This window comes from Prionailurus bengalensis, chromosome E1, assembly GCF_016509475.1.
Source record: "Prionailurus bengalensis isolate Pbe53 chromosome E1, Fcat_Pben_1.1_paternal_pri, whole genome shotgun sequence".
NCBI lineage: Eukaryota > Metazoa > Chordata > Mammalia > Carnivora > Felidae > Prionailurus > Prionailurus bengalensis.
Window position 1 is genome coordinate 19,236,290 of NC_057347.1, and position 12,820 is coordinate 19,249,109.

At 36.5% G+C, this 12,820-nt stretch overlaps 1 protein-coding gene across 14 annotated transcripts in view; it reads left to right on the forward strand.

Annotated features, from left to right (window-relative positions):
* Positions 1–12,820, forward strand: part of NF1 (neurofibromin 1) — a 247,496-nt gene that overhangs the window by 120,359 nt on the left and 114,317 nt on the right. For 13 of the 14 annotated variants that reach the window (XM_043583631.1, XM_043583632.1, XM_043583640.1 and 10 more), the window contains 3 exons: positions 1,956–2,117; positions 2,255–2,358; positions 5,957–6,092. In XM_043583631.1, coding sequence (XP_043439566.1) covers positions 1,956–2,117; positions 2,255–2,358; positions 5,957–6,092 — 402 coding nt within the window. Of the gene's footprint in view, positions 1–1,955; positions 2,118–2,254; positions 2,359–5,956; positions 6,093–6,913; positions 10,170–12,820 lie in introns of those variants that run through there. The other variant, XM_043583642.1, reaches the window with a different exon arrangement.

Below are 12,820 nucleotides of genomic sequence, written 5' to 3' on the forward strand. Positions count from 1 at the left end.
AACTCTGGGATCATGAGTGAGCTGAAATGAAGAGTCAGACACTCAGCTGATTGAGCCCCTGGGTCTCTGTTACTAAAAAATTTTCTTAAAACCATACTATTTTTAACAGTACACGCTAAAAATTTGAGAAGGGTTGTCCTTTTCCGTGCTAAAAATCGATTCCATTTATAGTGTACCAAAAACGATTTCAGTTTAGTAAATTATAACAAATCAGGTAATCTGTCATTGCCTATAGGTTTTTTTCTGTTTAAAAAGGCTGTAGGATCTTGTTCCTCATGCTTCAGTAAAGTTTAAACTCCTTACTCTGGCCTACAAGGCTCGACCCAACCTGGGCTCTGCCTCACCTCTGACCTCATCTCCTGCCACGTTCCTTCTTGTTCACCAGACTTAAAGATGTTAGGCTATTTCCACCTTCGAGAGTACCCTTACTGCCACCACAGCCGCCGCCACCTGGAATGCTTCTTCCCTGATCTCTTACACGGCCAACTTCTTCAAAAACCTTTTAAAGCTTAAAAAAAAAAAAAATTCTCTTTTGTAGATTTTAAATTCTGTTGCTTAATGTTTTCAGAATTTTGCAGGGAAGGGATTAGATGGAACAAAATGAGCACAGTACTCCAAAAACAGGTTTTGTGGCTGAATTGTCTCTCATAATTATACTTGGACTTTAAAATGGAGGAGAGGGGTGCCTGGGTGGCTCAGTTGGTTAAGTGTCCAACTCTTGATTTTAGCTCAAGTCATGATCTTGCCGTTTGTGGGATTGAGCCCCACGTCAGCACAGAACCGGCTTGGGATTCTCTCCCTCCCCCTTTCTCTGCCCCTCCCCTGTGTGTGTGCACTGCTCTCTTTCTCTCTCAAAATAAATTAAAAAATAATAAAATGGAGGAAAGAATTTTTATATCTAGTCACATATGTGGAATGTCACTATAGGGAGTAGAACAGACTATCTGGGTCTTCTTTGGCTTCTAGATTGTGTGGTTAGGATTGTCAAATTTTTTGCTTTAGTCAGCTACCAGATTTGACCAGGTAAAAGCATTAGAAGAGCTATGGGCCATGATCCTGGCCTTTGCTGTCACTGCTTGAAGGATGGGGCATCATTTTATGGCTACCCTTAGTCTATGTAAATCTCCTCGCCGCACTGTGTGGTTAAACAGTGATTTTACTATCACGTCGTTTTCCTGGAGTGTACCAAAAAATACCACGGGGAATTATGAGGGTAACCGTTCAGGAAGTATGTGGGAATTAGCTGTCCACCTTCGCTTTATACATAAATCTTGCTAATCTCTTTGTTCTGAATACACAGCCCACATCTTTTCCCTTACTTTCTGCAAATCCTATAGTTCTTCCATTTTTGTTGTTTCTCTGCTGAGCCCATGTTCAGTGTATACTGAATTTCCCTGACCATGTGAGCAGAGAGTGGAGCTCTTGTGGTCACCAAAGTCTCATTCCTGCTCACTGGTTTTCTACGAAAATGATTTGGGCATATCAAACTAAACTCTTTGCCATCATGTTCTGTTTCTACTCTCTTTAATTTTGTCATGTGATTTGAACTGAATCTTGGCTTTTTTTCTGTCTAGGCCTGGTAAAACCTAGGCCTCTCTTAATTTTCATCAGTTAATTCGTAAAATTAACAGCCGCTGGGGCACCTGGTTGGCTCAGTTGGAAGAGTGTGTGACTCTTGATCTTGGGGTTGTGAGTTTGAGCCCCACGCTGGATGTAGAGATTGCTTAAATAAGTAAATAAATAAATTGCTTTAAAAAAAAGGAATTCACATCTGCTATGGGCATAAAGAAATAGTCATCGTAGACAAATGGACACAGATAGATCTCAGGGAGAAATTAATTAGTCACCACTTAACTGGATTTAGCAGGTGGTTGGCAGTTTTGGATTTACCTTTCAGTTTCCAGCTAAAGACAAATGGGATTATTCATGCTAACTCAATTTTGTTTTGTTCTCAGGATGAACTAGCTCGAGTTCTAGTGACTCTGTTTGATTCTCGACATTTGCTCTACCAACTGCTCTGGAACATGTTTTCTAAGGAAGTAGAATTGGCAGACTCCATGCAGACTCTTTTCCGAGGAAACAGCTTAGCCAGTAAAATAATGACCTTCTGTTTCAAGGTTTATATCCATTTATTCTTTTGTGTGTGTGCCGAGGTATGGCAAATTGATTATGTGCAGAACGTACAGAGCAGAATGTCTTTAACGCAAGATATTTGGAGAAGGCGTAATAGATTCCTACTTGTGTATTTCTTTAGGTATATGGTGCTACCTACCTACAAAAACTCCTGGATCCGTTATTACGAATCGTGATCACATCCTCTGATTGGCAACACGTTAGCTTTGAAGTGGATCCTACCAGGTTTGTCATCCTCTCATCTACAACTTTTCTCGACTCTTTCACTGCCACCGTGTGGGACCAGACCCTCAGAGGGTTTCTCTCTCTGATTCTTAAAATGAGTCTTTAATTATAAAAGTTACGCACAAATACATTTTTCTTACAGGTATCTTTGGCTGCCATGTGTAGAGACAGAGACCGTTACTAGTTTAGTCTGTTCTTTGCTTTTTTTTTTCAGTGCATTTGCATGTACATAAATCAAGTTGTAGAAACTGTGTGGCTAACAGTGAGTGCTTAATATAAATGGAAACATGTTGTACACGTGGTTTTTTGCAACTTAATTTTTTTAACTTGGCTCTGTCTTTCTGTGTCAGTATAGAAAGATTAACCTCATTGTTTTTACCTGCCATATAATATTTGATAGATTGGCTATGTCATGATTTAGCCAATACCATATCTATCCTTTTTTTCCAACCAATTACAAAAAAGTTATTATTGAAATAGAATTGACATACAATGTTGTATTCGTTTCAGGTATCCAGTATTTTGGTTTGACAATTCTGTGTATTACTCAGTGCTCATCATGACAAGTATAGTCACCATCTGTCACCATACAACGTTCTTACAACATTATTGACCATATGTCCCCAATGTTGTACTTTTCATTTTCATCTCCATGACTTATTTATTTTATAACGGAAGTTTCTGCCTTTGAATCGCCTTCACCTGTATCACCCATGTCCTCTGGCAACCACCAGTTTGTTCTGTGTACTTAAAAGTGGTTTTCTTGTTCATTTGTTTTGTTTTTTAGATTCCACATATAAGTGAAATCATACAGTATTTGCCTTTGTCTGACTTATTTCACTTAGCATAATATATAGTTCCATTCATGTCACAAATAGCAAGAGTTTTTGTTTTGTTTTTTCTTTTGTGCTGGAGTAATAGGTGTGTGTGTAGGGGGACACATCATCTTTCTTTGTTCATCTATTGATGGACACTTGAGTTGCTTCCGTATCTTGGCTGTTGTAAATAATGCTGCAGTAAACATAGGGGTGCATGTACCTTTTCAAATTAGTGTTTTAACTTTCTTTGGGTAAATACCAAGTAGTGGAATTATTGGACCATATGGTATTTCTATTTTTAATTTTTTGAGGAACTTCCATACTGTTCTCCATCAATAGGTGCGCCTACCAACAGTGCACAAGGGTTTCCTTTTCTCCATGTCCTCATCTAATACTCGTTTTTGTTTTTGTTTTGATACTAGCCATTCTGACTGGTGTGAGGTGACACCACATTGTGGTTTTGATTTGCATTTAGCTGATGACTAGTGACGCTGCACGTTTTTTCATGTGTCTCTTGGCCACCTTTATGTGTTCTTCAGAAAAATGCCTATTCAGGTCCTCTGCCCATTTTTGAATCAGATTATTTGGGTTTTTTTGGGTGTTGAGTTGTGTGAGTTCCTTAAATATTTTGGATATTCACCCCTTATCAGATACATCGTTTGTGAATATCTTCTCTCATTTAGTAGGTTGCTATTTTATTGATGGTTTCCCTGCTGTGTAAAAGCTTTTTATTTTGGTGTAGTCCCAGTAGTTTATTTTTGCTTTTGTTTCCCTTGTCTGAGGAGACATATTCATAAATGTGTTGTTATGGGTGATGTCTGAGAGATTACTACCTATATTTTCTATAGGAATTTTATGATTTCAGGTCTCATGTTTAGGTGTTTAATCCATTTGGAGTTTGTTTTTATGTATGCTATAAGAAAGTGGGCCAGTTTCATTCTTTTGCACAAAGCTGTCCGGTTTCTGAACACCATTTATTGAAAAGACTGTCGTTTCCTCGTTTTCTGTTCTTGCCTACTTTGTCATAGATTAATTGGCAATATAGGCATGGGTTTATTTCTGGACTCTTTTTTGTGCCATTGATCTATGTGTCTGTTTTTGTCCCAGTACTATACTGTTTTGATTACTATAGCTTTGTAGTATATGTTGACATCTGGGATTGTGATACCTCTAGCTCTTTCTTCATTCTCAAGATTGCTTTGTCCCTGAAGTCATCTGTGGTTCCATACAGATTTTTAGGATTATTTGTTCCAGTTCAGTGAGAAACTATTGGTATTTTGATGGAGATTGCACTGAATCTGTAGATTGTTCTGGGTAGTATACACATTTTAATAATGTTAATTCTTCCAATCCAGGAGCATGGTATATCTTTCCTTTAGTTTGTGTTGTCTTCAGTTTCTTTCATCAGTGTCTTACGATTTTCAGAGTATAGGTCTTTCATCTCTCTGGTTAACTATTCTCCTAGGTATTTTATTCTTTTTGGTAGAGTTGTAGATGGTGATCCCATTGACTTTTGCCGTAACTTCTCAACGTTGTCTTTTTCATTTTTCAGGTTATTTGCTGTAGGAATTTTATGAAACCTAAATCTTTTTGTTACTTTCTTTCTTAGAACATTAACTGTTCCCTATTGACTACAAGATAAAGTACAGAGTTTTCTAACTACAGCTCATTATCACCTGTCATTCTTTCATGTGTTTTCTGTACATTAGCTCCAATATGCACATGTTGTATATTTTTTAAAGTGGCTTGACACATGGTTTGTTGGGGTTGGAGATGCCTGATAAATGATATCCCTCTACCCAGCCCAAATGTTTAATTTTTTTAAGGTTTCTTTATTTTTGCGAGGGAGAGACAGAGACAGAGTGTGAGTGGGGAAAGGGCAGAGAGAGAGAGAGGAGACACAGAATTGGAAGCAGTCTCCAGGCTCTGACCTGTCAGCACAAAACCCGACACGGGGCTTGAACTCAACAAACTACGAAATCATGATCTGAGCTGAAGTTGGACGCTTAACTGACTGAGCCACCCAGACGTCCCTTCCCTGCCCCACTTTTAAAACCAAAAGAATGGAAGGAGGAGGGCTGCGAAGGAAGCACTCAGGAATCAGTCATCACCTTTATTTTTGATAAAAATGTTTAGAGTGTGTGGCTTTTGATCCTGTGGGTGAATAGGCTTGCTGATATTTCACCTTGAATTAGACTCATCTACCTCATCCCTTGCATAGCTGGGTAACTACAGACATGTCTCACAGGGAAGCTTTTTACCACAGAAGTGGAGAGCAAACCAGAATAGATCTTGTCTGCAGGCAGACATATCCAGAACGGAGAGGATGGCACTGAGCAGAGTATATACTAAATCTGTGAGAATATAAGGGGATAAGAATTCTTATACACAGTTGTCAAAATTATCTTTTTATAGTTTTTTTATTCAAATCAAGATCCCAGCAAAGTTCAAACAATGCATTTGGCTGAAAGTCTCTTTTATTTTTTTAAATTTTTTTTTTCAACGTTTATTTATTTTTAGGACAGAGGGAGACAGAGCATGAACGGGGGAGGGGCAGAGAGAGAGGGAGACACAGAATCGGAAACAGGCTCCAGGCTCTGAGCCATCAGCCCAGAGCCCGACGCGGGGCTCGAACTCCCGGACCGCGAGATCGTGACCTGGCTGAAGTCGGAGGCTTAACCGACTGCACCACCCAGGCGCCCCTGAAAGTCTCTTTTAAAGGGCAGTTTCGTTTGTTTATTTTAAATGGATTTTACCTCCCCCCCCCCCCCACTTTATAGGTTAGAACAATCAGAGAGCCTTGAGGAAAACCAACGGAACCTTCTGCAGATGACTGAAAAGTTCTTCCATGCCATCATCAGTTCCTCCTCAGAATTCCCCCCTCAGCTTCGAAGTGTGTGCCACTGTTTATACCAGGTATGCTTAAGGTTAGAGAGTACCATTATTAAGCCAAAGCTGAAGTGAAAAGAATGCTTTACTAAAGAGGAATTTAGCTGCTGATAGTGGGTGGTTGAAAATACTGAGTCAGTTTGGATGAGTAATACACTAAGCCTTGTCGGAGTTGGCTTTGAAAAAAACTTAAATATTGCTTAGGAGACAGTTTGAAGTATTTTAAGGGGGTACTAAAAATAAGTTTCCTCACATTGGGAGCAAGTTTAAAATGCACAGAATCTCTTGGATATAACAGATATGGTTGAAATGAGATACATTATGGAATTTTCTTGGTTACCTTTTGCCTGAATTACTCATAAGGCCTTTTGAATGTGAGGCACGTCTACTCCTTGCTTTTTGTACTGTTGAAATGCTTGATCCATAATTTTGATTTCTTAAAATATGTTTGTGTCAGTTTTTCCTAGAACCAATTAATCTGATTATTTAACATAGAACACTACTTCTAAAATATATTGCAGCAACATTCAGATCAAATTATTAGACTTTCTAGCACTAGCACTGCAAGTAATGCTTCTGAGTTCAGATGTCTGCAGTCATCCCCTACTTGTTGAGGAAATTAGGTCTGTGTTCTTTTTATGGCTTTCACTGTGCTTTTGAATTGCATATGCAGGTTCAGGGACGATATAATAATTCCAGGGGAAATTAGTGCAAATCTGTGTTAGTCTGCTCAAACTATGATTCTGGAAGAAAAATTAGTGGGTCTGGAGTTTGGGACAGGGGTGGGTATAGGGGAAAGAATTTACACATTTACCAAAACCCATGTCTTTATGTCTTTTTCTTTGCAGAGTCATCCCCAGCCATTTGTTTTTTAGCACAGGGCTTCAGTTGCTTAGAGACATTAGCAAGATCAGTGAAATCACCATTTTAAAAAGCTGTTTCAGGCTGCTCTGTGTGAATTATTCCCCCATTGCTATTTATAAAGATGTTTTTGCTGTATCACTAAAAGAAAACTTATAACAGTTAACAAAATGGCAGTAGTCCTTTCCTATCAATAATTACTTTAAATATAAGTGGATTAAGTTTTCCCAATTGAAAGGCATAGAGTGGCTAAATGGATTAAAAAAAACAAGATCCTACAATATGTTGCCTACAAGAGGCTCATGTTAGCCTTAAAGACACACATAGACGGAGAGTGAAGGGATGGAAAAAGTCATTTCAAACAAATGGTAACCAGAAAAAAAAAAAACAGGAGTAGCTATACTTATTTTGGACCAAATAGACTTTAAACTAAAAATGGCAAAAAGAAACAAAAGTCAATATATAATGATAAAAAGGGGTCTATACATCAAGAAGATACAATAGTTATAAATATTTATGTGCCCAGCATTGGAGCACCTAAATGTATAAAGCAAAAGCTAACAGACCTAAAAGGAGAAATAAATAGTAATAAAGTAATTGTTGGGGATTTTAATACCCTACTCTCAACAATGGTTAGGTCATCCAGACAGAGAATAAGGAAACAGCAGATTCGAACAACACTTAAATCCCAAATGCACCTAACAGACATATATAGAACATGCTATCCAACAACAGCAGAATATACATTCTTCCAAAACACACATGGAACATTTTCTAGGATAGACCATCTGTTAGGTCACACAACAAGTCTTAGCAGATTCAAGAAGATTAAAATCATACCAAGTATCTTCTCTGACCACAATGGCATGAAGTTAGAAATCAATTACATGAGGAAAGCTGGAAAATGAGTGAACCCATGGAAATTAAACACTACCCTGAACAATTAATGGTTAAAAAAAGAAATTAAAAGAGAAATAAAAAGTTTCTTGAGATAAATGAAAATGGAAACACAACATACCAGAACATGTGCGATGTAGCAAAAGCAGTTCTAAGAGGAAAGTTCATACCAGTAAACACCTATGTTAAGAAGCAGGAAAGATCCCAAATAAGCAACCTAACTCTTTCTCTTAAGGAATTAGAAAAAGAATAAACTGAGCTCCAAGTTAGCAGAAGAAAGGAAATAAAGATTGTAGCAGAAATAAGTGAAATAGAAATAAATATAGAAAAACCTCAGAAAAGATGAGCCAGACTAAGAGTTGCTTCTTTGAAAAGATAAACAAAATTGACAAACCTTTAGCTAGACTAAGCAAGGAGAAGAGAGGAAGGACCAAATCAAGAAATTATAAATGAAAAAGGAGACCTCACAACCGATGCCACAGAAATTCAAAGGGTCATAAGAGACTACTGTGAACAAACTAGACAACAAACTGGACAACCTAGAAGAAATGGAAAGAGTCTTAGAAACATACAACTTATCAAGACTGAATTAGGAAGAAATAGAAACTCTGAATAGAATTCCTAAATTCTCCCAACAAAGAAAAGCCCAGGACCAGTTGGCTTCCCTGGTGAATTTTACTAGACATTTACAGAAGAATTAACAACCAGTCCTTCTCAAACTCTTAGCAAAAATTGAAAAGAGAGCACTCCAGACTCATTTTGTGAGGCATTACCCTGGTACCAAAACCAGAAAAGGACACTGCTGGGAAAGAAAACTATAGGTAAATATCATTGATGAGTATAGATACAGAAATTCTCAGTAAATTACTAGCAAACAATTCAGCATATTAAAATGTTCGCACCATGATGATGTGGGATTTATCCTTCGTTGCAAGGATAGTTCAGCATCTGCAAATCAGTGTGATGCATTACGTTAATTCAGTGGAAGAAAAGAATCATATGATCATCTCAATAAATGCAGAAAAAGGATTTGACAAAATTCCACATCCATTCATGATAAAAACTCTTAATAAGTTAGGCATAGAAGGAATGTATATCAACATAATAAAGGCCATAAATGACAACCACACAGCTAACATATTCAGTGGTGAAAGGTTGAAAGCATTTCTTCTAAGATGAGGAACAAGACAGAGGTATCCACTCTTACCACTCCTATTCAACATAGTACTAGCAGTGCTAGCTAGAGCAATCAGGCAAGAAAAATTAAAAGCCTCAGAATTGGAAAGGAAGAAGTAAAATTGTTTCTACTTGCAGATGATATATATAGGAAATCCCAAATACAACCAAAAAACAGAGCTAATCAGTGAACTAAGTAAAGTTGCAGTACACATAATTAACATACAAAAATCAGTAGCATTTCTGTACACTAACAAATTTATGGGAAAAAATAGATCCTATTTATGATGGCATCAAAACAATAAAATACTTAGGAATAAATTTAAGAATGTGAAAGATCTCTATTCTGGAAACTATAAGCCATTGATGAAAACAGATTTAAGATACAGATAAATGGGAAGGTATCTTGTGTTCATGGATTGGAAGAATTAATAGTTTAGATATGAATAGTACCAAAAGCCATCTGTAGATTCAGTGCAATCTCTATCAAGTTTTCAGTGACATTTTTATAGAAATAGAAAAAAAAAGCCCTTAAAATTCATATGGAAACACAAAACACCCTACCTCCCCCCCAAAAAGAACAAAGGAAGCACCACATTTCCTAATTTAAAGCTATAATCATCAAAATAGTAGGTACTGCATAAAAACAGATGGACTGACCAGTGGAACAGAATCAAGAGCCCAGAAATAAACCCAAGCATATAGAATCAACTAATTATAAAAGATAGTCTTTTCAATAAATGGTGCTGGGATAACCAAATATTCACATGTAAAAGAATGAAATTGGAACCATATCTTAAGTCCCTCACAAATTAACTTGAAATGGATTAAAGATTTAAATGTAAGACTTGAAACCATGAAACCGCTAGAAGAAAACATAGGAATAAAGGTTCTTGGCATGGGTCTTGGTAATATTTTTTGGATATGACACCTAAAGCACAGCAAACTCAAAAATAAACAAGTGGGACTACATCAAACTAGAAAGTTTCTGCACAGCAAAATAAACCATCCATAAAATGAAAAGACAACTATGGAGTGGAGAAAAAATATTCGCAAACCATGTATATAATGAGTGAATATTAAAATATATAAAGAACTTACACAATTGTCAATAGCAAAAAAAAAAAAAAGCAAATTTAAAAATGATTAGTAGGTAACTTGGAATAGACATATAGATATTTCTCTAAAGAAGTTACATGAAAGGCCAAAAAGTATATGGAAAGATGTTCAGCATCACTAGTCATTAGGGAAATGCCTGTTAAAAAAACCACAATGAGGTATCAACCCATGCCTGTTAGAGTGGCCATCATCAAAAAGACTAGAGATAACAAATGCTGGCATGGATGGAGAAAAAAGGGAACCCTGTGCACTGTTGGTGCACTTGTAAATTGTATAGCTACTGTGGAAAACAGTATGGAAAATCCTCCAAAAATTAAACATAGAACTGCCACATCGTCTAGCAATTCCACTTCTGGGACTATATCCAAAGGAAACAAAACACTAACTTGAAAAGGTATCTGCACCCCCATGTTCATCGCATTATTTATAGTAGCCAAGGCATGGAAACAACTCAAAAATCCATCAACAGATGAATGGTTTAAAAGAATTGTGGGTATATACAAAATGGAATATTATTGAGCCATACAAAATGAGGAAATCTTGGCATTCGTGACAATATACACGGCCCTTGAAGGCATTATGCTAAGTGAAATAAGTGAGAGACAAATATACTGTACCATCTCACCTATATGTGGAACCATGAAAAAAAAAAACACAGCTAAACTCATGGAAAAAGAGATCAGACTTGTGGTGGAGGTTGGAGGCAGAGGAAATTGGAGGAAAGTAGTCAAAAGGTACAAATTTCCAGTACTAAGGAAGTACTAGGGACATAACGTACAGCTTGATGACTATAGCTAACCCTGCTCTATGACACATAGGAAAGTTGTGAAGAGAGTAAATCCTGTGAGTTCTCATCACACTTTTTGTCTTTCTTTTTTTATTGTATCTGTATGAAAAGATGGATGCTATCTGAACCTATTGTGGTAATTATTTTTACAATATATGCAAATTATGCTGTAAGCCTTGAACTTCTTATACAGTGACATATGCCAGTAATGTCTCAACAAAGGTGGAAAAAAGCCAAAAAAAAAATCTTGTCATCATATACATAGATGATAAAGTATACCTCGCATTAAACTTTCTTAATTTATCATTACTCTTACTGCCTTTTTAAAATAGCTCAAGGAGGCTTAGGAGAACCCCACATAATTTTTTCAGCTACTTAAATCTGAGACTAGAAGGTAGTTTAGTTGTAATTTGAAACCTTATACAGTGAACAGTATCTTGAGTTGGGGCATTATTCAGTTTTTTCTTCAAATCTGATTCATTTTTTCTTGTTTATAAAACTAGGCAGACAAGAAATGGGGAGCATATATTTAAAATAGTATGTGTCAACTTCTTGGTCGGCCTTAGTAGTTTTCAGAGAACATTTCATTTTCTGAAGTGGCAGTGGCTTTGACTTGAGTTAAAAATGAATGGTTACCGACTACCTGATTACATGATTTTCCTAGATTTTAGTAAAATTCTTCATGTGGTTGGCATCCTAAAGGAAAAAAAAATTTTTGTGTCATCAGCAAATTTGGGAGTCCAATCTGAGACCATGATTCTGATAAGGTAAAAGGAACAGGGCTTGGCACTTTGTAACTACTTGGAAATATTTAATGAAGGAATAAATTCTCCTATCCATTCCACCCAAGTAGACAAGATTCTTGCCAGCTTTCATAGGAAGAGAGGAGGTAGTGAACATAAATCAGAAATAAGAGCAAAGTAATCATTTCTGGCTTATTAAAATACTATGTGTTGTACTTTTTAAGGCATGCCATAATTAAATATCCTGCATTATAACAGAGCTGAATTCTCATATTAAAATTTCACATAAAATTATTCTCTTTATGAATATTATTTAAATGTTGTGTCAGCGCACTGGTTGAAGTAAGTTTCAATAAGGTCGAAGCTTGTTGGAACGTAGAGTACTGTAGAGCAAAAGTGCGCTATTTTATTTATAAATAAGGTTTTGTTTTTTAATAAGTGATAACAGAATTTTAAAATTACTAATTAAAAAAAAAGCTTTGATCTCAAGTTATTCTTTCACTGAGTCTCCTACAAAATGTAGTTTTCCCTTCAGTTTGCTCTTTTATTCTTATTCATCTTTCCTCTGGCTTTTTCTTGCCCTTTTGACTTTGGCAGTGACATAATGGTACCTTTGTACTTCTGTGTTCTGCTGGGAAGGATAGTAGTCGATTGTTTCCTCTAGTAAACATGGCTCCTGCTTTGGGACTTGCTTGGAAAATTTTGAAAAGTGAGGATATTGATAGCTAATGAACTTCTCTGAGCATTACCTCTTTTTTCCTGAGTTCATATTTTTGACTGTTAAGCTTTTTTTGAATCCTGCTTTAACCAGGTTTCTTATTTTGTATGTCTCCTTACTTAGTGAACTGGGTTCCGATTACGTAAGAATAGTCAACTGTGAACATGTGTGAGACTTACAATTAAGACATTTTTCCATGTATTTATTTCCACTTGTCCCCCTAATAGTTTTGGAATACAGGTTTTCCCCGCTATCCCAAAGTAGAGTGTTCCTGTGAAACCTTTTGTAAGCCTAGGTGACATAAAGGGAAGAAGCACTTACCATTAATTTATATGGAAATTTTTTTTAGCGTTCTCAGACCCCCAAAATAGCCTACCGAATCATACCAAATAACACATAAAAGCTAAAATAACATGAACATATAGTAAAAACAAGAATAATATGATAAATACAC